Genomic DNA, 27,178 nt, shown 5'->3' on the forward strand with positions numbered 1-27,178 from the left:
TTAAAGGTGCCACGCGACTCTTTGTTGTTTAACAGCAGTAGGCAGTGCCCAGGCAATAAAGTGGCCAGTTTGCTACCCAGACGCTGCATTCAGCTCTGCTCAGGTGACCAAGGTTTGCTATTTGGTATTTATACTTTGGTTTCCTGGGCTGAATGGAGATTTGAACTCTGGCCTTCCGGTCCAGCTACTCAAGCTACTAGACCACACTGGCTGTTGACAACAATCCTGAAGTGTTGTGGCTTTCAACTCCAACCCTGTCACAGGATTTATTCAGATGAGATTTGCCATTCCTTTCCTCTGAATAAAACCTAGGGCACCTAGTATTTCCTGGTGGTCTCTCTTCCAAGTATGAACCAGATGTGACCCTTCTTATGTCACCCTGATTGACACTACACTGGATTTGCTTTCCATCTTTGAATCTTTATTACTATATAATATACCAAAAAAAAAAAGTTACAAAAAATGGACAAAGATAACTCTGGGGAAATGTGAAGCAGCCTGGTTTTGAAATGCTCTACCTTCCTCCATGTCATGTTCAATATAAAACAAGATCTGGTTACACAAACGCGCACACATTTATGTATTTATAAAATAACCAGCCAGCAACAACAACAACAAAAAAGGGGGGGGGATTGGAAATGTATAAAACAGTTCCTCTCGCCAAGTACGTCTTCGGGGGGTATTTACATCCAGGGTTCTGAGGGCAAGAAGTAAGGCAGTCCGAAGATGTGTTTGTGTGTTGATGTGTGTTGTGTGCAGGTATGCCAATGCTCGGACCGGCACAGCGGTGATGGGTTGCTTCCAGACATGGCTTTGGAGTGCACTTGGTCCACCTTATTCACCAATGGAGAGATCCAGATGGCAGTATCTTCCTTTCTGCGTTTTCCTCTTGCGTTTTCCATCCTTTTTCTTACCTCCAAAAATCCATTAAATTTAAAATAAAGATGGAATCGGCACACAATGCCTTTTGCATAGTAGTGCTAAGAGCTCTCCAGCTGGAAGCATCTGCTGTTTCTTTCAAATAGTCCAACAATTCAAGCACAACAGTTGCTTTCGTTTTGCCCATCGCTGGCCGCTGCGTCGAAACCAAGACAAAATTGTTTGGGAAAAGAAACAGTCACAGAATTGTTTTCTTGCCTAGTCCACTGACTGACAGAACTCAGTGCTTTCCTGAGTGGGAAACGGTAAAAATGGGTCAAAAACCCTCGCGTGGCAGAGGATCGTAATAATAATAATAATAATATTAATAATAATAAAGTATAAAATAATAATAATAACAATAAAGAACTCAGTAGGTCGAAGTTCCACGTTCACATTGAGAATGGATCTTCCAACACTCTTCACACATGGAGCCATGCGATCTGTCTCTCTTTCTCTCTCAGTCTCTCTCATACTTTTCCACCCAAATGGGACTGTGTTCAAGTCAAGATTTCTGAGCCGATGGCGGTGGCCGGGAGGGTGGCGTTCGAAGTCCTTTGCTTCACAAGTGACATCCCAGGAAAAAAGTGCCGTCTTCTAAGCACCTTCAGAGCTCCTTGAGCGTCACCTGGAACTTCTCCTCGGCTTCGACCACGTCAAGCAGGAAAGCCATGTGGTTGCTGTAGTGCTGAATGATGTTGTTGTCCATGTTCACTAGGATTCTGGAAGAGAAGAAGAGCAGAAGGATTAGAGAAGAGCTGCCAAATTCCCCACAATGAACACATATAAAAACCACCAAAACAACAATTAAAATTGGAATTATTTTCTTTGGCTCCAGGAGCCATATGGCTTCCCATTCTTGGGCCATTTTGGGGCTCAGCACAAATCCCCCTCCCCAATGCAAGTTCTGGGACATCATGGTTTGAAGCCCAACTCAACCATGGAAACTCACACGGCAAGTCCCATTCTTTCAGCCTCAGAGAAAGTTTCAGGGCAAACGTCTGGATATATTTTGGAAAGACATCCTGGTGCAATGGTTGGAGCACTCCAGGAGGCTTTCTCAACCTCAGTGGCAACCTTCTGGATAAAGCGTGCCAAGAAAACACTAGGAAAGGGCCATCCAAAGTCAGAGCTATTTTGGAGGCATGTAATCACAACAGAGCTAATGAATCTAAGCATCTATTTTGGGCAGACAGATACTGCCCTCCGTTACACTTGATTCAAATGAAGCATTTAATAGTCTTTATCTGCTTTACAGACAACCAGAGCAAGGAAATGGTGGCGTTCCCCATCATTTCTATGGATTTTCATTGCCTGCTAAAGGATTCTAAGCCATATTATGTCACCATGGTACTCAGCACATCCCCCAAACTATGCTCAACTACAATTCTTATTGTCCTCCAGCTAGTATGGCCCATGAGAAGGCAGCTATGCTCTTGTATTCTATGGAAAGGCCTAATCCCAGACACAGTGGGTATCTCCTATTCCCTGATGCTCCAAAGTCAAATTCTGCATTTGTGCAAATATGTGCTTAACCCAGCTTTTCGTGTAATGGGCATAATCCACCAATACATTCAATTGGTTTCAATGAGCCTTATGAATGCTTTGCTTTAGCTATGTATTCATGGTCTTGAAAAAGACTTTTTCTGCCACCCAGGCTTACCCTAATATGGCAAGGTTAGGCTTGGGACAACAATTTAGACTACACTTAATTTACACATGTACATAATATTTCTAAGGATGCACAACCTAGTCTTTTCCACATTAGACCAGATCTTGGTTTAAACCAAGCACCCTCCATGCTAGAATTCAAGGAATGCCAACCAGTCTCAGACACAAGAAGGAAAATCCCAGCCCCAATAAAGTCAGGAACTAGGTGAATTACTGTCATATTTTGCATTTCTCAACTCCATAGTTGATTATCCCAAGGGAATTTTAACAGTTAAACCGTTTCGGCAAACAGTGTTTTGAGTGTTTAACCCCTGCAATAGCACCCCACCCAAGTACTAATCCACAACTCCTCAGAATACAATTATAAACACATATGATATATAATACAGTACAATATAAACATATTATATAACATAGAATATAAACACATGTCTCATCATAAACAAAATATAAACACATGGCAGATTCTATAGATACTGACATCAACATCTGTGGCATCACAAGAGGTCATCCCTAAATCTCAAGTTTTAGCCCCAAAATCTCAGGGTCTGAAATGCTGCTAATCTGGCAACCTTAGTGCTTCTTCCTCGGATCTTCCCAAATTTATGCTCTGCCTTCTGGAACTGGGATCCAGCATGGCATAGTGGTTTAAGTGTTGGACTACGACTCTGGAGACCAGGGTTCGATTCCCAGCTTGGCCATGGAAAGCCACTGGGTGACATTGGGCAAGTTACACTCTCTCAGCCTCAAGGGAAGGCAATGGCAAACCTCCTCTGAACAAACTTTCCCAAGAAAACTCCACAATAGGTTCACCTTAGGGTTGTTATAAGTCGAGAACGACTTGAAGGCACACAACACACACATACACAGACTTCTGGAAGTACCCCCTGCAATAACAACACTGCAGTAACATTGAGTGCCTTCCTGTCCCAGGTCTGTACAATGTCTAACCCCATTGCTTCCCAGCCAAACATAGCAAACTACTAGGGGCCTCAATCAGACCTTGTGGTTTTGCTTCTTTCCTGGAACTTCAGAAACAGGATCCTTGTCAAGCAACTGTCAGGCTACAAGACATGGCTGGTTGGCTGCATTTGGGCCTCTTCCACCTATGGCTATGCACCAAGGATGTCCACCCTCGGCATTCACCTTCTTGGGTGCAAAAACATTTCAAGCATTTAGCGGTTTTTTAAAAATTATTTCTGAGTACCTAAGCCATTCAAAACAAAGCCATTCTATGCGTTCAAAATCTTTGAATCTGTTTCTGAGAGCCTGTCTCACCAGCTTTCTGCCAACTGCTCTAACTGCAATACCTGTGTCCAGGTTCAATGTCGCCGGTAAGTTAATAAGAACAATTTGGAAACCCCTAGTAGTTTGCTATGTTTGGCTGGGAAGCAATGGGGTTAGAAGTTGTACAGACCTGGGACAGGAAGGTACTCATTCTAAAGACATTGATTACACAACCATTCATTCACAGCAATGATAATGATGCTAAAAACACTCTTCAGAGCAATGGTGCCCAAACGTTGGTCCTTCAGATGCTTTGGACTTCGGTTCCCAGAATTCTTGACTGTTGGTCAAGCCAGTTGAGCCTTCTGGGAGTTGAAGTCCAAAACACCTGGAGGACCAAAGTTTGGCAATTGCTGCTTTAGAGGTAAAACATATGCCATGGAGGAGTAGAAAAACATTAGCTTTGCTCATGCGTTTTAATGGCCCTGTTTGGGTAACTCTGAAACCTCTATAAAATACAACTACTTTGTCCATCCGAGACATTGCTGAAAGAAGTTCTGCTTTTCTGTGGATCCTTTGACCAGATACTTTGTGTGGTCCCTTCTTTTCCATGTCCTACTCAGAGGATACGGGAGGGCTAACATCTGAGTGCAACCCAACAACCTCATTATCAAAAGTCCCCTTTCCTTGTCTCAAGCCCTGCTCAGCTGTGTGTGTTGCATGGGGCACACCCTCCTCTAACTCAGCTGCCTGCCTTTCTTTTAAGCCCAAGTCCTGGACCCGGGCCAACGACAACAATGAGCTCATTTGCCAAGCATCGATTGAGAGGTGCGGGGGAAGAGCGCACGATGCGCGATGGTATCTCGCTTCACAAGGAGGACTTCAAGAAAAAGGAGGGAAGGCTTGGCGGCGGCAGCGGGGGAGATGTTCCCCATCTGTCAAGCAAGGGGAGAAGGCTGCGGTTTGGTGGAGGACCTCGGGCAGTTTAGAGACACAGCTGTTGCTTTCAGAAGCCGTGCTGGAAAACCTCAGCTAGCTGGTTCCCATGGAATTAAACCTGCCCCTCCAAACCTTGGAGGGCCTCCTGTCCTGTTCTGCAAATGCAACCGGCCCACGTCAGCAAGGTAGCTGCGTTCGGCAGCAGAAAAACCGCAAAGGAGAGGGTCAAAAATCTTCTTGACAAGCTTCTACAGATGTTAGTTTTACGAAGTTATGGTAACCCTACGGTAACCACCTGTCCTTCTAGTGCTACTACTGATCTAGGCTCCAAAATTGATGGGACAGTGCAAACAGCCCTGGAAACTAGATCCACAATCTTGAATTACTTCAGACCTAATGGCCACAGAAATCTGGACCAGCCTTGCATTTTTGTTCTTGAGAAATGAACCTTCTCATTGTCTCCACTTGGGTCCTCCCACCATCATAAACCACTGGTAAACAGAACAACAACCAGCTGGCAAATGTTTAGCGTTAAATCCAAACCAGGACTCTTGGCCTATGACTCTTCACCAAGTCTGGAATCTAAAGCCAATGATAAAAGCATAGCTTGTGATTCCAGTTTGTTAAGGGAGCAACAAAAGGACTTCCAGTCTGGATGTAATACAATACTAAGCTTTTATCTCCTGGTTTTTGCATCTGGGTACTTAAGACATTCCCACTGGCATTGTGTCCCAACACACTGCTTTTGAATCATAAGCAAGGATTCTCCAGAACTGTGGCTTACTGTTATGCACAAACACAACCAGGATAACGTAAAGGGGCAAGTTCTCAGAAGGCCATGTTGAATGAATGAATGAATGAATGAATGAATGAATGATCATAGACCAGAAATGTTGTTGTGTACCTTCAAGTTGTTTCCAGCCTTTGATGACCCTAAAGAGAACCTATCACAGGGTTTTCTTGGCAATGAGAAAGTGTGAGAAAGTGTGACTTGCCCAGAATCAACCAGTGGGTTTCCATGGCCAAGAAAGTCTCCTAGTGTCCTAATCCAGCACTGAAACCACTACACTATGCTGTTCTAAACCAAAGTGTTTCCAGGAGGTACTTCATGCTTGGAGTTAGAAGGCGCTGCACAGCTAGCTTATCTTTTTCTCCTTAACAGATTTTCATACTTAAAAGAAATATGGAAGAAGAGATGGAAAAAAACAAGGGAGGATTATGAATGAAGGATGGCATGGTATGTAGAAACCCCCATAAAATCCAAAGAATGAGGCAGAGCAATGCCATGACAAATGTCTCATCTCTCAAATACTGAAATCTGCTATTGCTCTGGAACCTCTTGCAAGATTTGGGCTTTTCCGTATCAGTTCCCAGCCAATCAGAGTTCTTTCTGTTTGCTATGCAAGTGCACATTTTGCATTATCTCTCTCTCTTTTGCCCTCATTCGTGTGCATGTTCACAGAGTTAATAACACAGCAGCTTGTTTATAAATGAAAGACCTTTAACGTTTCAGCCTTGTTTGGTTTGCTCAGCTCACTCTTTTACAGAGGGCTTTGGGCACCATGCGGTTTCTGTCTCAAGCGCAGAATAAATAAGCTGAACATTCAGCTTCTCTTTGGACTCTTAAGGGCGAAACCTCAGGGAACGCTGGCAAACATGTGCATTGTCAGCATGTGTTTGCCTGTTGACTCATATGTGTGCGTGTGGCATCGGCATGAAGAGTTTTGAGATCTGAATCAGCAGAGTCCTTAATGCTTCCCTGATGAAGGTGGAGGAGCGATGGATCAGCAAACAAAGAAAAGGATCATCTTTTAAGGTTCAGCCTCTTTTGGGCCACCATTTCCCCCATGAACCCACTCCCCAAGAGCCTACACATTTCTGTTCATTGGCAAATGCTGTGTGGCCAAAATGACCTGAGGTTCCACATTCAAACTTTCCAAGAAAGACTTTGGGGGGAAAAAGAGTTTTAGCCAAGCCTTCTCACTGATAGGATGCTAGCTTTCCATATGCAAGGGGTTTTCACATTCACAGCTTGCCGTTCCTCCATTTCAACACAGTAGAGGTCCAGCCTATGAAGGAATGGTACTACATGCTTTCTCTGCACATCTCAGGAGACTTTAATACAAGTTCCTAACTATAGTTTTTTGTGGGTTTTTCGGGCTATGTAGCCATGTTCTAGAAGAGTTTATTCCTGACGATTCACCAGCATCCTCTGAAGATGCCAGCCACAGATTCAATGTCAGGAACAAACTCTCCTAGAACATGGCCACATAGCCCGAAAGACCACAAAAATCTACTAACATGGAAGCTGGAAGATGCCCCAGTGTTACAGCCAGTCCCTTAATCTGGAGAAAGGCATTCAGCAGCCACAGTGGACCTCATAACACAAACACAAAGATGCTAAATCTACCTTTATATCAGCTCAGGACAACACTTACAGGCCCTAATAAATGTCAGCCACGATGCCTAGCCCTCATTCCTCTGCTTTCCACTTTTCCAATTCAAATATATTCAATTTCTCTAACACTGGCCAGCAAAGTGCCCTCTTGCGTGCCACACAAAATAGACAGCAAGCCTCCCTGAATGAACCAACACAAGCTTGACCTCAGAAAGGGAACACAAATTGGTTAATCTCTAAAGTGGCCCAAGACCCCATTGTATTTTTTTGTCTCCCCTGCAACAGAGTAACACAACTCCGCTTTTGGAAACTAGGAATCCGGTGTCAGCAAGGATAATTCAACACCAGCTCCACCAGAAGGCTATTTTGTATTTCGACAAAGCCCGAAAAGGGATTTAGGGGAATGATATACTTACAGGTAATTAAAACTAAAAAACCCTACAATCTCTACAACGGGCAAAAGAACGGCAGGTTTCCAGACACAACAAGATTAAGAAAGAGGGAAGGGGAAAGCAGTTGCATGCCTGACATACTATTTGTCTAACAGGGGCAGTGGGAGAGAGAAAAGATTAGCAACAGTCTGGCACCCGCCCCTTCGATCCGTTTCTATTGTATTTCCCCCAGACTCAAATAGCAAAAGGGAATGTGAAAGACCTTGAAGCTTCAGCTGGGAAGTGGTTCAGGTTTTAGGCCGGGGGCCATATTTGAGATAGGTCAAGAAAAAAGGAAAGCGTTCCCCCAGGGATGGGTTTGGAGTTCCCAGTTCCCCAACCCTGAATCAGAGGGGTGCATCTACACTGTAGAAATAATGCAGTTTGACACCACTTTAACTGCCACGGCTCTATTTTGACAAAATCCTGGGATTTGTAGTTTTGTGAGACACCATCACTCTTTGGCAGCAAAGGCCAAAGACCTTATGATACTACAAATTCCAGGATTCCATAGGACGGCGCTGCTGTTGTTGTCGTCCTGTGCCTTCCAAGTTGTTTCCGACTTATAGTGACCCTAAGGAGAACCAATCATGGGGTTTTCTTGGCAAGACTGGTTCAGAGGAGGTTTGCCATGGCCTTCCCCTGAGGCTGAGAGAGTGTGGCTTCTTGCCCAAGGTCACCCAGTGGGTTTCATGGCCAAGTTGGGAAGTGAATCCTGATCTGCAGAGTCATAGCCCAGCACTAAAACCACTATGCCATGCTGGCTACAGCACCGAAAATGATGTCAAACTGCATTATTTGTACAGTGTAGGTGACCCTTGGGTTTAAATGAGGCATATGTGGCATCACTTTGGAAACAAGGGAGCTAAGCTCTTTCAGGGTTGTGTTGAAAACCTTAATTTTCGTGTTTTAAAGTCCCTTCTTCCTTCCTTCCTTCCTTCCTTGCTTCCTTCTTTTGTCTTACTTCGGTATGTGTTGTTATTGTTATATGCATTCAGCTTTGTTCTAATGTATGGCAACCTTCTCCTGGTGTCTCCTTGGCAAGCTTTATTCCAAGTAGGTTTGCCATTGCCTTCCTCTGAGGCTGAGAGGATGTGACTTGCCCTAGGCCAACCAGCGAGTTTCCATGGCCAAGCAAGGATTCAAACCCTGGTTTCCAGGGATTCTAGTTCAACACTTATGGCACTGCCCCATGCTGACGTTTGCAACTACAGATCAAGAAAGGTTACAAAAATATCAGGGTGCTGCGAAACCTGTCCTGAGGGTGTCCAGCCCTGGGGAGAGAATAGCAAAAAGCCTGGCTCTCTGGTCTAGAATTTCAGCTTCATGAAAATAAAGAAATGTCACATTGCTAGAACTCATTGAGGTTAATAGCCCTGACTGTCGGCAAAGTCAACTGAACTCAAGGATGCCAATGACTCTCCCAACTGCGGCGATAGCATCTAAACCTACCAAATGCTATTTTTGTACCAAAATTAGTCACTCCGGTGGGATCCAACACACAGCTTCTGCCTCAGACTGCATTGCTCCAGTGTCATCTGCCCAAGAACCCAAAGGGTTATGCTGACTCTACTGGCTTTGAGAAACAAACACCGAGGCCCTGATGGTTCAGATAAGCAAAATCTGTTGCAACCTCAGGTGAATGCCTTGGGAGATAACAGAAAAATCATCTGTTAAATGACCCCCAGCAGTTCTATGTATGGAGGCACAAGCCTGTGGACACACACACACACACAGGACTCCAGATAGATAGATAGATAGATAGATAGATAGATAGATAGATAGATAGATAGATAGATAGACAGACAGACAGACAGACAGGCTGTCACTTACCCTCTTTTGCATTTTTTGTAGACTTTATAGATGCTTTCTTCAGGTAGACCGTATTTTTCTGAAATCTGAAAGAGAAAAATAAAATTGTCAATTAATTCAGTGTCGCATAGATTTGTAAAGAAAAGATAATGCAGGGAAAGTTGAAAGCAATAGTTAAAATACTGTTTTCCCCCCAATGAAATTTTCATTTGCTCCCCAAATTTCTCCCACTGCAAAGAATAAGGCACTGACTTCATTCATATAGTAATATCATCCAGGTTGACTCTCCCTTATCCAAAATGAATGCTTAGGACAAAAAGTATTTTGGATTTTGAACTCCCTCCCCCCAGATTTTGGAATACTTGCATATACATAATGAGAGAGCATGGAGACGGCAACCGAGTCTAAACATGAAATTCATTTTATGTTTTGCATATACACATAGTTTGAAGGTAACTTTATACACAATGTTTTAAAGAAATTTGTGCATGGAACAAAGATTGTGTACATTGTGACCTCAGAAAGCAAATGTGTCACTATGTCAGCCATCCCTGGGGACAATTTTGGAGTACACTTGTCCCTCCATATTCACTAGGGTTAGGGGCACAAGACCCCATGAATATGGGAAAACCACAAATAACAAAAACACCATGTTTTTACCTGAAAGGACACCTCTCTAGGAATCTCTAGGTCCTCCAATGCAACTCTGAAGTCAACGTCCGACAGATACTGACCATAGAGTTGCGCTGGAGGAGCTACAAATGCCTAGTAGAGTATTCTCTCTAGTAATCTCTAGGTCTTTCAGTGCAACTTTTAGTTAAAGTTGACCATAGAGTTACACTGGAGGACCTAGATATTCCTAGAGGGAACATATTAATCAAATCCAGGGATAATCAAATTCACAAATATCAAAGTTGCAAATATGGAGGGATGAGTGTATTTCAGAATTCCAGATAAGGGACCCTAAGATCCTGACCATCTTCTCACAGTTTAGATTTCACTCCTACAAAACAGACCCAACACTTTTTGTCCTGTTTCCTTCCCAGAGGAGCGGAGAGAAAGCTATTCTGTCATAACTGTCATTTCTGTTCCAAAGAGCTGTTTGCTCTTTCCCAGTTTGAAAGTGTGCAAGGCGAACACAAATATATACAGAGCAAGCTAGCCATAAAAATGACTATCAGATCATTACAGGAGATTGTTTGCTCTATTCCCCGCCTCGGCAAAGAAGAGCCGGAGTTATCGGGAATTGGGCTGATAGGCATCGGAGAAATATGCTTAGGCATTGTGTGTTCTTCAAACATTGAGAAAGTAGGGAGTGTGTGTGTATATGTGTATGTGTGTGTACAGGGTTGGAGAGAGGCAGTTCCCAATCAGCTTAAGGGGGAAAAGGAGACAAGATGTGTGGAGAGAAGGCACAATGATCAGAAAATAACTTTCTCTGGAGAGACAGGCCTGGGAACTGCAATGGAGAAAGGAGATTGGATGGCGAGACATTGGAAAGCTGTTAAAGCTAAAAATCCAGGGCCTTTTTGCACTTCACAGTCATAGCACTATGACTCCAATTCCCATGACTCCATTCTATGGAAATCTGGGTTCTATAGTTTTGTGAGATATTCAGGATTGTTGACTTTGGTGCCTCACCAAAAGGCAAAACTCAGGGTTCGATAAGATGCCGCCATGGCAGCTAAAGTGGCATCATTGTGGAAGGACCCAGGGACATTCGATCGGCAGCTTGTTATGGCCACATAGCCCGAAAAACCCACAAAAAACTATGGATGTCAGCCATGAAAGCCTTCGGCTTCACATTGGTTTACCAATGATCTACCAGTAAGAATTATGCAGCCCCAAATGAATGGACGCCTAAATATCTAGCATTGCAGTAACTCCAAACTTCAGCTTGAGCATTTTGAAGCTCAGTTTCGGCATGCAAAAAAAAGCAGCCGGCAAAGGTGCGAGGGGAATGCAAACACAGTTCTAGACACCACCAATTTTCGGTGTATCACTTTTTGCAACGCTGGGAATCTGGAGACTGAAAGAAGATTGCATGGGAGGGGAAAGATGTTTCGTTTCCCCATTTTGGGCCCTTCCCGTTGCGACACCTCCGCTTACGTACTTCATGCTGAGTACGTTTCTTGGAGGCACAGGGCATAATTATTTGTCGATACCAATAAAAAATTGTCTGTAGAGCTAGCATCTGGAGGCATGCTGTCTCCTAAGGAACAGAGGGAACATTTCCTTTCTCCTTTATAGAGATGGCCAGATTTTGTATTCTCTGGGATATAAAGGGCACTCAATTCCCAGGCAGCCATCTGGGAGCCAGAAATATATTTTGTCTTGCAGACTAAAAGTTGGCACCATGAAGCTTCCCAGCTATGGATCACACACACTCAAGCATAGCCATTGATGCACATTTGTATATATTATGGTACATGCACAGGCCTGTTGGGAATTCTGATGCATGTGCAATCCATCATAAAATACACAGAGACAGGTATAATATTATTCATCGTTAATGCATAGAAAACTCTCTTTCTGGCCACTTGGAAATATATACTCATTTTCCCCCTTCTGTGTAAAACAGCTTCAGGAGTGGGCAAAGCTTTTGTAATATGTTAATGAATTGAAATATATAACAGAGCCATCCAAGATCAGATGAAATTGCCTCTGCCGGAGACGGAGTGGCTCAATGCTTCAGGGCTGCCAGTTGGCCATCCCAGCCCTAAAAGTATTTGCTGTTGCCTCACAAGGTAATGCAGTAAATTTTATGAAGCAAAAATTAACTGTGGGGGGGGGGGGACTCACAGCATTCCTCAAGCCTTTCAGGTCTGGCGTCTTCAGCATGAGAGCGTCGAAAACCTCCTCCGATTCTCTCCGGACGTAGAGCAAGACTGGGAGATACAAAACGATCAGTTAATGTCAAGCCTGGGAGTTTGGCTTGCAAGGTTTGGGATATTTCTACACACAAGGATTAAAACAAACAGGAAAGTCATAATAGTATAGTGGTCGGAGCATTTGACAGGGACTCCAAGGCCCTATAAAGACAGGCCAAAATAAAGCTGCTTCAGGTCACTTTGGAAGTATGCTGTTTCAATGATGCATGCGTCCCAAGAGTCTGGAAGCTGCACCAAAGCTGCACTCCAATCCTTAGGACTGGAGCGTGGCTTTGGTGTGGCTTCTGGACTCTTAGGACGCATGTATCATTTAAACAGCATATTTGCAAAGTGACTCAAAGCAGCTTTATTTTGGCCTGTCTGTATCAGGCCCAAGAGACCAGGATTCGAATCCTGCAAGTCACAGCCTCTCTCAGCCTAAGAGGAAGGCAGTGGCAAACCTCTTCTAAATAAAGACATAGCCTGGAAAATCAGTATGCAAGGGGATCTTGTAGCACCTTTGAGACTAACTGAGGGAAACAAGTTGGTAGCAGGGGCTTTTGTAGACTTGAGTCTACTTCCTTGATCTGAACATAAGCTTTTGTAGATTTGAGTCTGCTTTTTCGATCTCATGAGCTTGGATAGACTCGAGTCTACTTCCTTGAGCTCATGAGCTTTGGTAGACTTGAGTACTTTCTTCCAATGCCCTCATGGATCAAAAGCTTACTCCTTCCCTCACTTGGCTGTTTCCCGTTCCCTTCTTTGTTTCCTCCTTGGTTCATTTGTGCATCTTTAGGGTGGGAAAAATGGGGGGGAACCAGCTCGACAGCAAATAATACCTCGCTGGGGGTCTTCTTCTTTGGCTTGTTTTGAAGCTAATGGGTCGAATTCATCTGGGAACGAAGGACAACTCCGCTTCAAAGGCAACCTGGTAATGAGAAAAGCAGAAATTCAGAGATTAGAAAATTACACTTCGGGCACCAATACCCCAAAACAAAGGCCTTTTTTTCACATGACACAATTATAGTACTTTCGAACCATTTCGACTGCCTTCATCCTATCGTATCTTGGGATTTGTAGTTTTATCGGGTACTTATAATTCTCTGCCAGAGAGCACTAATGATGTGGTTCGTAAGAGGAGAGGATCCCATTGCTGTGTGGCTTCAAGTCATTTCCAACATATGGCAACCCTAAGCTGAACCTATCAATGGGTTTTCTTAGCAAGCTTTTATTATATTATATTATATTATATTATATTATATTATATTATATTATATTATATTATATATTTTATTATAGCCATATCCCTTCTTTCTTCCATCATGAAGCTCAAGGTGACACACATCCACAAAGGCTTCATGGGCCTGATGGTGGTTTTCCTACAGTTAAACAGGACATGGATTAATGCCTATATTGCCTTGACGTTTCCAGAAGAAGATGGAAACGTCAAGGCAATATAGGCATTAATCCATGTATTAGCAGGAACTGAGCTAGTGTAAGCATCTGAAATATTAGGGCAAGTCAGCGTAAAGGAAATTTCATCATAAGCCAAAGCTGACTCAAGGCAAACATCGACAATAATGACATTAATTAAAAATTAACATTAATTTTTAAAAAATTAAAATTCATACCTGCTAGGGTCATGTGGAACTCCAGCAGTTGGTAAAACCTGTTGAAATGTCAGCACAGAGAGAAACATATTATGTAGGAGTCATTGGCACAAAAAGGGGTTCTCCTCCCCTCTTCCCCCAATGAGTTAACTGCATTCAAATTATAAAATTCTCCTTCAATCCCCAAATTTCTGCTATTCCAATTTAGAACTTCAGTTTAACATTTAGAAATGCAGCCTAGGCCTCCAAAGAAAAAGGGCATTCTGTATAATTTGAACAAGGAGCCACACTTTGACAGAGGCGCAGTTGGGTTACGAAGGGGACTTACCGTTCCACATCTTTGGAGGTTTGAAAAATGGACGTTTGGGATAAACAAGACTGGCTGCGTTTCCAAATCGGCCTGGGGCTTGAGATAAGTGATTTCGTTGCCTCTGAAGCCTGACACCAAGCAGCTTTTCAGACCTGAATGGCAGAAGAAGGGAGAGAAAGAAGTTATTTTCCCACCCTGTTTTGTTGTTATAGGTTTGTCAAGGTGTGGAGTTTTCCAAGGAAGCTGGGCTTCTCTGCACTTGCGTGATTCCGGGTCAAAGACGACAAGATTTAGGTACAGGAATACATAGCAATGAGAGAGACATGAAACGACACCTATAAAATAAAAAGCCAAGAAGTAGAACTCACTAATCTCAAACTATAATGAGATAATCGGATTGATCAGTCATGTCCCTCTGCTTCGACAAAGTCCTTCTGAATCAAAAGTCTTTCAATTCAGAAGCGTATTGAACTGAGAGCAGGGCTGCAGATTTTGCAAAGGAGTTGGATAACTATAACGTGCAAGATCTCAAATTCAAGTAAGGAAGAAAGGTATCTGTAAACCAAGGTGGACAGTTGGAAGGGGTCCCATGTTTACAGTCTTGCGGAGGGCCACACCATTGCATTTTGGGTCAAAAACAGACCTAAAATGCAATGCAAAAGAAACCCCAATGCCTTTTTCAATTGGGGGGGGCGTATGATATGGTATGTATATTTTAATGTTGTAAGCTGCCCCAGTTGCATTGTGCAGAGGGGCGGGATATTATTATTATTATTATTATTATTATTATTATTATTATTATTCTATTTTGCATTTCCCAGTTTTCAGCCTGTTGTTGCTGTATGTGGTGGTACTGAAGGCAAATCACTACCTTCGCATACCCTTCAACTGCCCTGGGTTTGTAGGAATAATTCCAATTAATCTGTTCCACTTTTTCAGCTACTTTTAAAATATTGCAATTTCAGAGAATCAGACAATCATAGAGTTGGAAGGGACCCCAAGGGCCATCCAGTCCAACCCCATTCTGCCATGCAGGAACTCTCAATCAAAGCATCCCCATTGACAGATGGCCATCCAGCCTCTGTTTAAAGGCCTCCAAGGAAGGAGACTCCACCACAGTTTCTCTGTTCTCTTTCTCCTCCTCCTGCTATTTTGTCCTCAGCTTACTTCAACTGATGCCAACTGAGCCTGCCTTTCTGCCTCGCCTTATTGAAATTAATAATAACTTCTAGGGCGCCTTCAATAATTGGGTGCCCTCGGGCATGCCATCTTCAAGCACCAGAGGAAGGGAGTGGAGGAGGAAAGGAAAAGGAGAGCGATCAGTCTGGTAAGGACCAAATGAAGAGGCTTCCCAAAGAGGAAGGCCTTCTATCACAAGAACTTTCCAGACCACCAGAGACCACCTTGGTTGGGAGATTCTGGAAGCTGCAGTCCAAAAAAGAACATGTTCTCAAGCTCTGATCTCAACTGAGATCTCTCAATTAAAAGCATTTCCAAGGGTTCCCGAGAGGAACTCTTCTTATCCCGCTGCTATGGCATCAAATACAAAGACTCATCCTATCATTGCCACCAAATGTGGGGACCTTCTAGATGCCCCGCTTTTCCTAAATGTCACTTTATTCCTGTAATGCCACCGCTGGACAACAGAACTGCAGATGCCGCACATCTGAACTCAGCCACTTAATAGAACTACTACAGTATTCCCAAAGGCACAAGTGTCTAATGCAAGAATAATTTATTAAACAAATATGCCAGAGGAAATAGACTGTAGTCTACAAAAACTCTTGCTGCCAACTTCTTTCTTTTGGTTGGTTTCAAAGTTGTTGCAAGATTTCTCTACATCAGTGGTTCTCAACCTTCCTAATGCCACAACCCTTTAATACAGTTCCTCATGTTGTGGTGACCCCCAACCAATGGTCTCGGTTCTTAAAACTATCAGAAATATGTGTTTTCCAATGGTCTTAGGTGACCCCTGTGAAGGGGTCATTTTACCCTCAAAGGGGTTGCGACCCACAGGTTGAAAACCACTGCTCTACATACTTATTAAACAAATGTTCAACTTGCAGTTCAAGACTATTTGGTGTACAAAAGCTTAGGAGCATGGCTGCGGAGTGACCCAAAACACTTCCCTTCGTTGTCTCATCTCCCACTCCATCCTTCACTGTCACCTTTCTAACTTACACTGACTCATACCCCTGACTAACCACTGTCTCCTGTCTCCGATACATAATGACATTTTAACTTAGTTTCTCTAATAAACACAACAAGCCCAGAACATCGCAGTTCCTCTACGAATTTTGGGCATGGAGCTCCTTAGACTGCAGAGGTGTCAGAGGCCACACAAACAGAGGCCATCCTTGAGAAAGAGTTTTTGTGTCTCCGTTGATAAAGCTCCTTCACCGCGATCTTTTCGGCCTCAGGCAAAGCCTGTCCTGTCCTTCTCACTGATGGGCTTTTAGTGGTACTATTGAGGACTGGTTTTAACTGCTATTTTTATCTGACCATACACTTGCTCTTCTGTCTGTCTGTCTGTCTTTTATTGGTGTTTTTATTTAACATGTCGCTGGCTGTGCTTTGAATACGGATTTGTTTTGTCAGCTTCCCGGAGGGCATGTGTCCGGGTGTAAAACCCATCAGTAAATAAATAAAAAACAATCAATGAAGAAGGTGCATGTTTTGAAATAGGCCTTAAGATCCGGTTGGGACCAGGCTGGTCTGGCTTGGCTATTGCTCCAGGCTAAGAAGGCCACTAGTGCAAACTGACCGGCAGCTTTTGATCCTCCAGCCAGTGACCAGATCAGCCTTGCCCTTGTCTTTGGAATCCCCAAACAACTGACCACTGCAGCAAAGTTACTCCAGGTTTCTCTGGAGCTGAGGGTCCTCCTGATCATTGCACACCCTTCTAATATTTCAGAGAATCGAAACTGGGAGACATGTAGCCAAGCAACATTGGAGTGTGGTCAAGATGACAAAATGTATTAATGAGGAAGGACAGGGAGAGGCTAGAACAGTTTGCTTTTGCCTGAGCCTACTGGGAAGAGCAAGACTTCACCCTCTCCTCTCTTCTATGTTGAGCTATTTGAAATACAAACTACTTTTGCACTTTGCAGCAACTGAAGTAAACTGAAGATGAAGTGGGAAAGCAGGAAGAAAAGAGCGAATGTGGGGTATTTTAAAAACCTCTGAAAAAGTGGGGTGACAGAGGTTTAGCTGGGACTGTCCCTGACAAATCAGGAAAACTGGACTGTACGTCAATGCCTTTTGCTCTCTGGGGATTTCCACTTGCTGGGTGTTTCCAGCAGCACACCTAACTCTTAAATCAGAATTTGTCAATCGTTTCCATCCTTACTCACCATTATTATTAGCGTCCAGACATTTCCCTTTCCTCCTGAACTGTTTGCGTTCATCATCCCGCATCTTCCTCTCTGCTCCCTGGAAAAAGAAATTAAAACAGGATAAGCCATCTTTATTTCCCTGTAAACTAGGAAATATACAACTGTATGGAGTGAATTATATGGGGAAGCTGATCCCATAGGTAGCCTGTATGCAAACCATGGCCTAAATATCCTAAAGGCACCAGATCCCATTTGATCTTGGAAACTAAGCAGAGTTAGCCCTGGTTAGTACTTGGATGGGATACAGCCAATGTATTTCAGGTGCTGTAGGCTGTATTTCAGGGGAAGGAACTGGCAAAATCACTTCTGAGGATCCCTTGCCTAAGAAAATCCTGTGAAATTCAAGCAGTTGCCATAAGGTGACTTGGAGGCACATGCATGCACACATCCAAACAAAGGGGCAGATAAAGTGACCAAAGGAATGCAAACATAGCAAATGGAAGCATTCTAGGTATGAACAATTTTCAGTGTATCACTCCCTGCAATGTTAGAATTGTGGGTACTAAATTTCACAAGGGGACAAAATTCAAAGGTCACATTCGAGGGCTCTGCAGGCTAGATGTTTCCCGCTGATGGCACAATCTAAGCACATTAAACTTTCATCAGATCCAAACTCTTCATCCAGCAGTTCATTTCTTGCAAAGCTTCTCTTCCAAGTCAACATCTTAATTTAAGAAGCTGCAGAGTCTAACGCCTGGCTCATCTCATAGTTCCCAGCCCTTGGTTGAAGTCTTTCCCGCTAGCCTCTGCTAGAAAGTTTGCTGAGGAGTTTCACACACTCTACCTTATCGCAGAATATTTTGATCTGGCAGACGGCTCGGTGGACAAGCCGGTTTGTCCCAGTGCTGTAGTCGTACGTATCTATCTGGAGGTTCAACGGGACACCCTTGACGCCCTTCTGGGAGGAGAAATCTGTGCTCAAACAGTTCACCCCAATAAACACCTGCAAGAGACAGAATGGATGCGATTCAGTGGAAGTCATAGCACTAAACTGAAAGAATGATTGCATTCCAACAGATCCAATGCCAGAATTTTTTCCTTCTTGAAGGCACCCAAGAACAACACAGCAACTACTGCAGTTTAGTTGGAATAAAATGGATTTGTTGTTGTGTGCCTTCAAGTCATTTCTGACCTATGGTGACACTAAGGAGGGTTTTCTTGGCAGAATTTTATCAGAGCGGGTTTGCCATTGACGTCTTCTGAAGCTGAGAGAGTGTGACATGCCCAAGGTTGCCCAGTAGGTTTCCACAACTGAACAGGGATTCAAACCATGCCTCCCAGTATCCTAGTCCTACATTCAAACCCACCACGCTGGCTCCCACTACAGTGGCGCCTCCGCATACGCGGTCTTTTTATAGGCGGCTTTGAGCATAGGCGCTCAAAGCCGCCGGCACGAGCGGAGCGGAAGGGGCGGCGCGTCCCATTCAATTGAATGGGCGCGCGCACCCGTTGCGCCTCGCGTGCCGCCACGCCGCCACGCCGCCGCGCACGAGCCCCATTGGAAACAATGGGGCTCGAGCATAGGCGGATTTTTTTATACGCGGAGGGATCCGGAATGGATCCCCCGCGTATAATAAGGTTCCACTGTATATAATGGCTACAGGTTTGTAACAGCGACAGATACTGCTTCTTCCACATACCTTTGCTTCTTCAGCAATGTTCCAGACAAAGGACAAGGCGTTGTAAGCAACTTCTTCAATATGCTGCACGGTGTTGAAATTCTCTTTGCAGTCAGCTGGGAGGCATGAAGCATGCAGTTAACCTTTCAGTAGTATAACTTTTAAGTTAAGTGACTATCATTGTCTTAAAGAGAGAGGACAAATCCCACTCTGCTGGGCCAAATGGAAATTGCTCCCAAGCTCCCAGTCAGTGGCAACTGGTGCTCCGTGTCAGTAGGGCAAGGAATCCACTCCAGGATTTGGATAGCTTTAAGAAGCGCTATCCAAGGTGTTGAGTGCATTGAAAGCATAAGGTTCAGCACTACAGGGAGTCCTTTAAAGTCTGTGCTACAAGATGGGATAGATTCACTGCCCCGCTGACATGGGACCCATCAGCCACTGCTTTTCCCCTATTCTAAGACCATGCTCTCCCTATGTACACATGAGAGAGGGATTTGTTAATTTTCCCCTTTAGTGGCTGTTCTTCAGATGCCATCGGGTGCCATTCCAGAAAGTCTTTCACTATGCCAGACTGTCCCGCCACATTCTCCTAGAGAAGATATCATGAAGTGGCTCCATTTCATACCAACATCGATGACTCTCTGTTTGGCTGTAGGTTGCCGCGAGTGCCAATGCTTCCAGAACTTGAGCTGCTCCATTGGAATCTTTTCATTGTCAAAAACCACCATCACAACACTCTGTATAGAAGAGAGGAAAGCCAAAAGGGACTCCAGTTAACTTCCACATAGTGTTGATTTGCAAATTCACTGCTAGGACAAAGCCAGCTTTGCAAAACCAAAATGGATGCCATTTAACTTCTGCACTGTGTTAATCTACAAATTCATTCTTAAGGACAAATCCATCTTTGCAAAACCAAACTAGATCCCAATTAATTTTTACGTAGTTTTACATTGCACATAGTGCCGTTTCCAAAAACTCTGCACCCATTGATTCTATAGAACTAGCTTCAGAGGGCTGAAAACCGCACCTTGGTTAGCAATGGTCACACACTTTGGTGGAAACATCTCCTCATGCTGTTTACCTACCTTCACTTTACTTGAGGACAAGTGTAAGCCTTTGGCATCTCCAACCGTCTTCAGTGTAACTGGGTAGAACTGTCCTTTGTTGAGGTAGGCCATGGGCGAGTCCCCTGACTTGATGTGAATAGCTTTAGGAGATCCCAAAGTGTATTCAAAGTCACTTGAAAAGTACAATGAAGAAAAGAAAACCCAGTAAATAAATTTTGCTGTTTTTCTCTGAAAGATCCACACAATCATTTGAGGGCCAAACTAGATATAAAAGGTTGGATGCATATATTTATTCTACAGTTGGCCCTCCACATTTGCAGCCTTGACTTTTGTCAATTTGATCAATAAGATCTCTCTAGGAATATCTAGGTCTTCCAGCATGATTCTGCCAGAAATTACCATAGAATCACACTGGAAGACATAGAGATCCATAGAAAAACACTTCTCTAGACATTTGTAGGTCCTCCAATGCAATTCTATGGTCATCTTCTGCGGGATGCTGGTCATAGAGTTTGCACTGGAGGACCTAGAAATTCCCAGAGAGGTGTGCTTTTTTCACTTTCACGGGAATCCTGTGCCCCTAATGTGGAGGGCCCACTATATTTCTCTTTAACATATAAAGCAAGGGCCCATTCACGCTATGAATCAGCAGTGCTATGGTGCCACTTTTACCGCCATGGTTGCATCCTAGGAAAGCTTATGCTACAATTTCTTTCCGCAAGTCTCAAAGGTGCTACAAAATCCCTTTGCACACTGGTTTTCCAGACTAACACAGCTATGTCTCTGAGATCTACCCCCATGGACAAGTCTTGATAGTTACCTTTTGGCATCACTGAGAGAATAACCATCTGAACAGGGGGCTTCCGTGGGGGTCTTTAGGATGTCATTGAAGATCAGGGACTGTAGGGGCACAAAATCAAAATAGTTCTGTATGTATTCCAACTCATCTTAGACAATGAAATGGCTCTCTAAACATTCCCCAAAGATTGCCCAGTTTCTTTTGAAATCAAGCTAAAAACAATAACTGCAATCATTCTCAGTTTTGGCACAATTCAAGCTGGAAAGCCTTGCTGATATTTCTTCACTGCGGGGAAATGTGATGTGTAGCTCTGCGTGCCGAGTGGAAAAGAGCATTGAGAAAAAAGGTGAACCCATTCTGGATTATCCTTTAAACATTAAAGCAGTGGTTCCCAAACTTTGGACCTCCAGATGTTTTGAACTTCAGTTCCCAAATTGTTGGCCAGCTGGCTGGGGCTTCTGGGAGCTGAAGTCCAAAACACCTGGAGGACCAAAGTTTGGGAACCACTGCTTTAAAGGAACTTTCCACCATCTTGGATAGGGATCACCACTTTGGACAGTTCCTTTAAAGTTCAGATTTAAACCTATAGTAGATTGACCACCCTACTGACATGGAAGCTACCAGACACTGGTGGTTGTAACCATCCTCCGCTTTGGTAAAATGCTCAGGGTCAGGTCCTAAATAATAAACCCAATATTAGAGTCCCACTCCTCAGTGTTGATTTCTCAACCAGATCTCAGAGGAAATTCCAGGGAAGGTGATGGATCATTCAAAGGAATGATAAAAAATTGAATTATGGAGCACCTCCTAAACCACTTCCTGGCAAGCAACCTCCCAGTAAAGAGTCCACAGGAAACCACAAGATGGATTCTTTCCTGCTTTGGGTAGAAAGCAATATGTCTGAGGAACAGGAGCAAGAAGTTGGGAAGCTAAACGCCTTCCCCAGAAGTCCAGCTTAGGTCAAACTCTATTGCTTTTTGGAGATCTCCCATGGACCTTTCTTAACAGCCAGATTTCTAACCAGACTGCTACAAAGATATTTTTGGTTGCTCAATGAATGCAAAATGGGAAGATTGAGTGAAATATTGGTTGTTGGCAGATGTGTAGCTACTATCAGAATGAAGGGGGTAAAAATATGAGGGTATTACCTCCCCAAAATGAGGTTTTTTCCCTGCTTGTTTTCATGCCGTCCACAAATTTCTAGCATTACAGTAACTTGGAACATCAGCTGAACGGCTAATATCCAAAGAAAAGGAACAGGTGAAATTCCCAAGGTATGCAAACACAGCAAATAGAAGAGTCAGAGGCGTGAACAATTTTCAACGTCTCCCTCTTTGCAATGCTAGACTATTTGGGGATGGAAGGGAAATTTCATCGGGGGACAGAATTCTTATTTAGAGGGGCAATCTGCTTATTTTGCCCCTCCCTCTAGAATGACTTCTTTTGTTACTAGGAACGTACATGGTCTAAGGGTATCTTTCATACTGCCCAACTGTAGTACTTTCCTCGCTACCTCGCTATTTTAGCTACCATGGCTGCAGCTTAGGAAAACCTAGAATTTGTAGTTTCGTAAGGTATTTAGCATTCTCCGCCCCAAAACTCTCCCAAAATTACAAACTCCAAGGTTCTGTAAGATGCCGCCATGGCTGAGAAAGTAGTATCAGACTGATACAGTTTGTGTGCAGGTTGAATCTCCCTTATCCATAATGCTTGGGACCAGAAGTGTTTTGGAGTTCAGATTTTTTTTTACACACACACACACACACACACACACCTGTATTTCTGAATATATGTATATATCTTGGAGATGGGACCCAAATCTAAACATGTTTCATATACACCTTATACACATAACATGAAAGTGATTTTGTTTATGAAACAACATTTGTGTACATTGAACCATCAGAAAGCAAAGGGGGTCACCCATGAAAAAAGTTTTGGCTCTTGGAATATTTCAGATTGTGGAAATCTGGATAAGGGAGACTCAGCCTGTACTGTGGAAGAGAATTAAGTCCCCCACTTCCTTTATTTTGCAATACGCCCAGCCCTAGTTTGACAGGCAGGGGCAATTTGGTAATATGCCGCAGCATATGAAAAGCATGGCTAACTTATGTACAAGGAGAGGTGGGCGTTTGAGGAAGCAGAAGGGCCGAAGGAGTGAACATCAAGCAGTCCTTTCAGCATTAAGAGGAGACACTGCCTTCTGCTGAAGTCTCCATGGCAGCTAACTTGGCATGGAAGAGGCACTCCCCTCCGTGCACATAATTAATGCAATTTGTGCCGCTCCAATTTCTACCTTACATGTCGCATCCTGCACTGAGATGGGCAGAGACACACCGTTTCCCTTTAAATGGGTTTGGGCAGGCCCAGATTTCTGAGTCTGCTTTTGGATTAATCTTCTGGATTCCAGAAGGTACTAAATTTCTCAGTGCATGTCCCTGTGTATTTATTACTGGGGAACACAACCAGCCAGAGCTAACATGGCATAGTGTTTCAAGCATTGGGCAGTCACTCTGGAGACCAGGGTTCAAAGCCCAGCTTGGCCATGTAGACCCACTGGGTGAGCCAATGAATCATCCCTGTCCATCATACTAGGGCTGGGCTTGTTGCAAAATAATAGAAGTTGGGGAACTTAATTCTCTTCCACCTCCTGCTCCTTCTTCCTCCTCCTCCTCCTCTTCCTCCGCCTTCCTCCCTCCTCCTCCTGCTCCTTCCTTCTTCCTCCTCCTCTTCCTTCCTTCCTCCCTCCTCCTCCTCCTCCCCGCGCGCCTGCGCGAGAGGCCAATGGCCTCTCGCGCAAGCACGCAGGGCCTTTGCCCCCCTTGCCCGCCGCCCAAGCCCCCGCGTGCTTCCGCGAGAGGCCAATGGCTCCGCACACTTCCACAACAAGCCAAAGGCCCCGCGGGGCCTTTGGTGGCAGCAATCGGTGGCAGGACCGAGCAGGGGCTGGTCCTAACGGCTCGGCGGGCCGCATGCGGCCCGCAGGCCATAGGTTGCCAACCCCTGCCTTAGGGTTACCATAAGTCAAAACAACTTGAAGGCACACAACAACAAACACAACTGTATGTGGCCCAGGGGCCTCATACAGTCTGCCATGTGTGACTTGACCAACATGTACCCACCAAATCCCCACCCATTCCTTGTCAGTATTTTCCAAATTTATATAGATCACTATCCCCTTTCTGATGTTTGTTTTAATTCCTGGAACAACCTCTTCAAGAAAGCTGCCCAAATCGGAACCCAATGCTGACCTCCTGGGGGTCCTCTTTGAATGTGCTGTCTGGCTGCCATCTTTGCTGCGGTGGGGCCACATGGATCGCGTCAAAGAGGGAATTGAGGGAGCCGTTGTCATACACATCGCCGGAGGTGATCATGTAGTTCTCAGGGTTAGTTTCCAGCTTGCTGGTGCCAGGAGGCAAGGCAGGCGGCTTGTGAGGAGAAGGGATGCCCTCCAGGCCCATCCCATTCTTCTTGGGCAGCTCAGGATATTCTTGGTTCATGGAGACGTTCTCAGCCAGGAGCTTCATAATGTGAGCCGAGTTTTCAAAGGAAGAAATGTCTGGGTCGTAATCCATCACATGGCAGTGCCTAGAAGGGGGAAAACCAGCCAGATGAACAGATTTATCAATGCAAAACAAGATAGAATAATAGAATCGTAGAATTGGAAGATACCTCAAAGACTATCCACTCCAGCACCCTGCTATGCAGGAATGTGTTGTGTGCCTTCAAGTCATTTCCAACTTATGGTGACCTTATCATGGGTTTTCTTGGAAAGTTTTGTTCAGAGGAGATTTGCCATTGCCTTCCCCTGAGGCTGAGACAGTGTGACTTGCCCCAGCTTAAACAGTGGGTTTCATGGCCGAGCTGAGATTCGAACACTGGTCTCCAGAGTCATAGTCCGACACACAAACCGCTACGCCACATTGGCCCACCATGCAAATACACATAGATAAATGCACAAGATCTATATATATTTCACCATACACATGCCCTTGACATAAAAGGAAATCTTCCTATCTGCTAAGTTGGTGTGTTTTGCCCCATGAATAACCTTTGCCATTTTGACCACTCTCTGAGGTTGCTTGGCCACATGTGTCCCAGTTTTCATCTGTGAAATGGTGGGAGGGTATGAGATGGGCAGTCAAAATCCCCCTTCGTTTCCTTGGTTCCAGCCAAAGGGGGAAGGAATTTCATCCTTATATCGCCCTCTTTGGTATTAATAAAAGGACAGAGAGAACCAGGAGGGACGGACTCGCTGTGGTCTCTCTGCACTTACTGTGAGAGTGATAAGCCTGGCTTTTTGTTTCAACTCCTTCCAGAACAAGCTGTGTTCTTGCCTTTCATCCTCCATGACTTCCAGGCCCCTTTTGATAACCCTCTCCAAAACAAGTGAACGGTCCACTGGCATCTCTCAGTTCTGTCCCAGTTCCTGGACTCTGTGTACCCCTTTGCTATGTGTTTAACATATCTATTTCTGAACTGCTGCAGTTAGTCCACAAAATGCCGGTCTCCCCGCTGCTTTGGAGAGGATTAACTCTTTTCCTTGCTTGGAAATGAGGATAGAGAAAGGCGGCATTGTAACATTTGGGCATAATTTGTCTGTTTGGGCTGTCAGGATCGGTCATCCTTTTTGCCAGCTTTCCCTGACTTGTTGCCCTCCAGCTGTGATGGTTTGTACTACATCGCTCATCATCCACAGCCACTATGGACACTGGTGGTTTCATAAAGCTTTATGTAGTTAATGTCAGTCACAATTGCCACCCCTTGTCATTGAAACACTCACAAACCTGGGTGACCTTAGTTGAGTCACACTCTCTCGGCCTCAGAGGATGGCAATGGCAACCCCCCTCTGAAAAATCTTGCCAAATAAACCCCATTAGAAGATTGCCTTAGGGTTGCCATAAGTCGGAGGCTACTCAAAGGCACACAACAACAACAAACCAATAACCCTTGCAAATAATGGTGTGTAACTAAGGAAGGCTCAACCCAAGCTGATTCTTTGCAAATGTTTGAGAAGCACCAGGCATCCAAAAAAGGACAACGGCCTTTTTCTCACCTTTTCCCATTGTCATTGCGTCCCGTTGTTCCAGACTGGACATAGCGCTTTTCCTTTGGAATCTGCAAAGATAGAAAGAAAAGAAATTTTGCTTGCTGGCCTGACTTTGAGCAGCCAAGAGATGCTATTCCTTTTATTTGGAAGGATTCTGCTTTGATTCCCACTTTCTTCTTAATGTCAAGATCCACTGCAATCCTTGCACTCAGCTCCCTCCTGTTCCAGAGAAGACGACTTCCCTAAATGAATAATAAGCCCAACTTATGCTAACATCAGCATAAGTTGCTAAGGATTTTGCTGAGGAGGAAGGCTGTTTGTTAAGACATGATGGCTACCCGTACGTCGAGGCAGAACATTTCAGAGAAGAATCATTCTTTACATGAACAAAGTAGCTAGTTGAGACTTGGCCATCTGACCAGGTATATCCAACTAAACTACTTTAGACAATCCTTCCCTCCTTTCTCCCAAATTGTTGGGAGTTGTATAGTCATCTGAAAAGAGAGGTGTGTTAATTCTTTGCACACTCAGCATGCTGTATAATTTGGAAAAATCATGGCCAAGGCAGGTTGGGACATGGGGAAGCCATGATGTTGGGAAGGGATTGAAACCCTACAAAGGGTTGTAGCATTGACAAGCCATTATTTTGCCTTAGAAGAGATTGGAGATTTGTAGTTTATAGTTGCACTACAGCTCTGCAATAGGGAAGGCTAAATATCTTACAAAACTACAGAACCTAGAACCCCATATCTTTGAGCCATGGCAGTTAAAAGTGGTGTCAAACTGCATTAGCTCTGCAGTGCATATGTAGCCAGGATATGTGGATTAAAACCAGGATAAGAGGGTATAGGTCCCATTTACGGTCTCTCTTGTCAAGCCATGGACAAGGCCTTAAAGGACGCTGGCTGCTTTTCATACCATGTAATAGTCGCAGAGGAGACTCAAGGCAGCCACGCTCTCGTCGTCTCCGTTCACCCGCATCATAGCTTTGGTGGCTGCCGTCAGAGGGTTCTCCAGGTAACTTTTCCAAGCCTCGTCTTCATTCATACAGGAGTACTTCTG

The 27,178-nt window shown here is 44.3% G+C and overlaps 1 protein-coding gene across 3 annotated transcripts; it reads right to left on the minus strand.

The window, feature by feature from the left end:
• Nucleotides 1–526: 526 nt before the first annotated feature.
• GRHL3 (grainyhead like transcription factor 3) lies at nucleotides 527–27,178 on the minus strand. Of its 3 annotated transcripts, none has more exons than XM_089478419.1 (15): nucleotides 27,035–27,178; nucleotides 26,123–26,175; nucleotides 24,318–24,654; nucleotides 21,088–21,167; nucleotides 20,286–20,439; nucleotides 19,826–19,937; nucleotides 19,222–19,316; nucleotides 18,366–18,524; nucleotides 17,540–17,618; nucleotides 14,205–14,338; nucleotides 13,898–13,935; nucleotides 13,106–13,194; nucleotides 12,199–12,284; nucleotides 9,418–9,482; nucleotides 527–1,640 (listed from the first exon to the last, which is right to left on the minus strand). In XM_089478419.1, the coding sequence occupies exons 1-15, from the start codon at nucleotides 27,161–27,163 to the stop codon at nucleotides 1,526–1,528; spliced, it is 1,725 nt and encodes a 574-aa protein (XP_089334545.1). In that variant the 5' UTR covers nucleotides 27,164–27,178; the 3' UTR covers nucleotides 527–1,525. The 3 variants fall into 3 exon arrangements, with proteins under 3 accessions (XP_089334545.1, XP_089334542.1, XP_089334544.1); XM_089478416.1 differs by having other exon boundaries at nucleotides 26,123–26,184; XM_089478418.1 differs by lacking the exon at nucleotides 13,898–13,935 and having other exon boundaries at nucleotides 14,167–14,338; nucleotides 26,123–26,184.

This window comes from Sceloporus occidentalis, unplaced genomic scaffold (assembly GCF_023333645.1).
Source record: "Sceloporus occidentalis isolate IW3139 unplaced genomic scaffold, rSceOcc1.0.p SCAF_13, whole genome shotgun sequence".
NCBI classification, from domain to species: Eukaryota; Metazoa; Chordata; class Lepidosauria; order Squamata; family Phrynosomatidae; genus Sceloporus; species Sceloporus occidentalis.

What these genes read in the sequence shown, in the direction of transcription:
- GRHL3 (XM_089478416.1), bottom strand. Translation starts at nt 27,163, where the DNA reads ATGAATGAAGACGAGGCTTGGAAAAGTTACCTGGAGAACCCTCTGACG. An exon ending in GTTCCACATGACCCTAGCAG is followed by an intron (nt 13,195 to 13,897) that starts GTATGAATTTTA and finishes TCTCATTACCAG; the next exon opens with GTTGCCTTTGAAGCGGAGTT. An exon ending in AGAAGAAGACCCCCAGCGAG is followed by an intron (nt 12,285 to 13,105) that starts GTATTATTTGCT and finishes TGTATCTCCCAG; the next exon opens with TCTTGCTCTACGTCCGGAGA.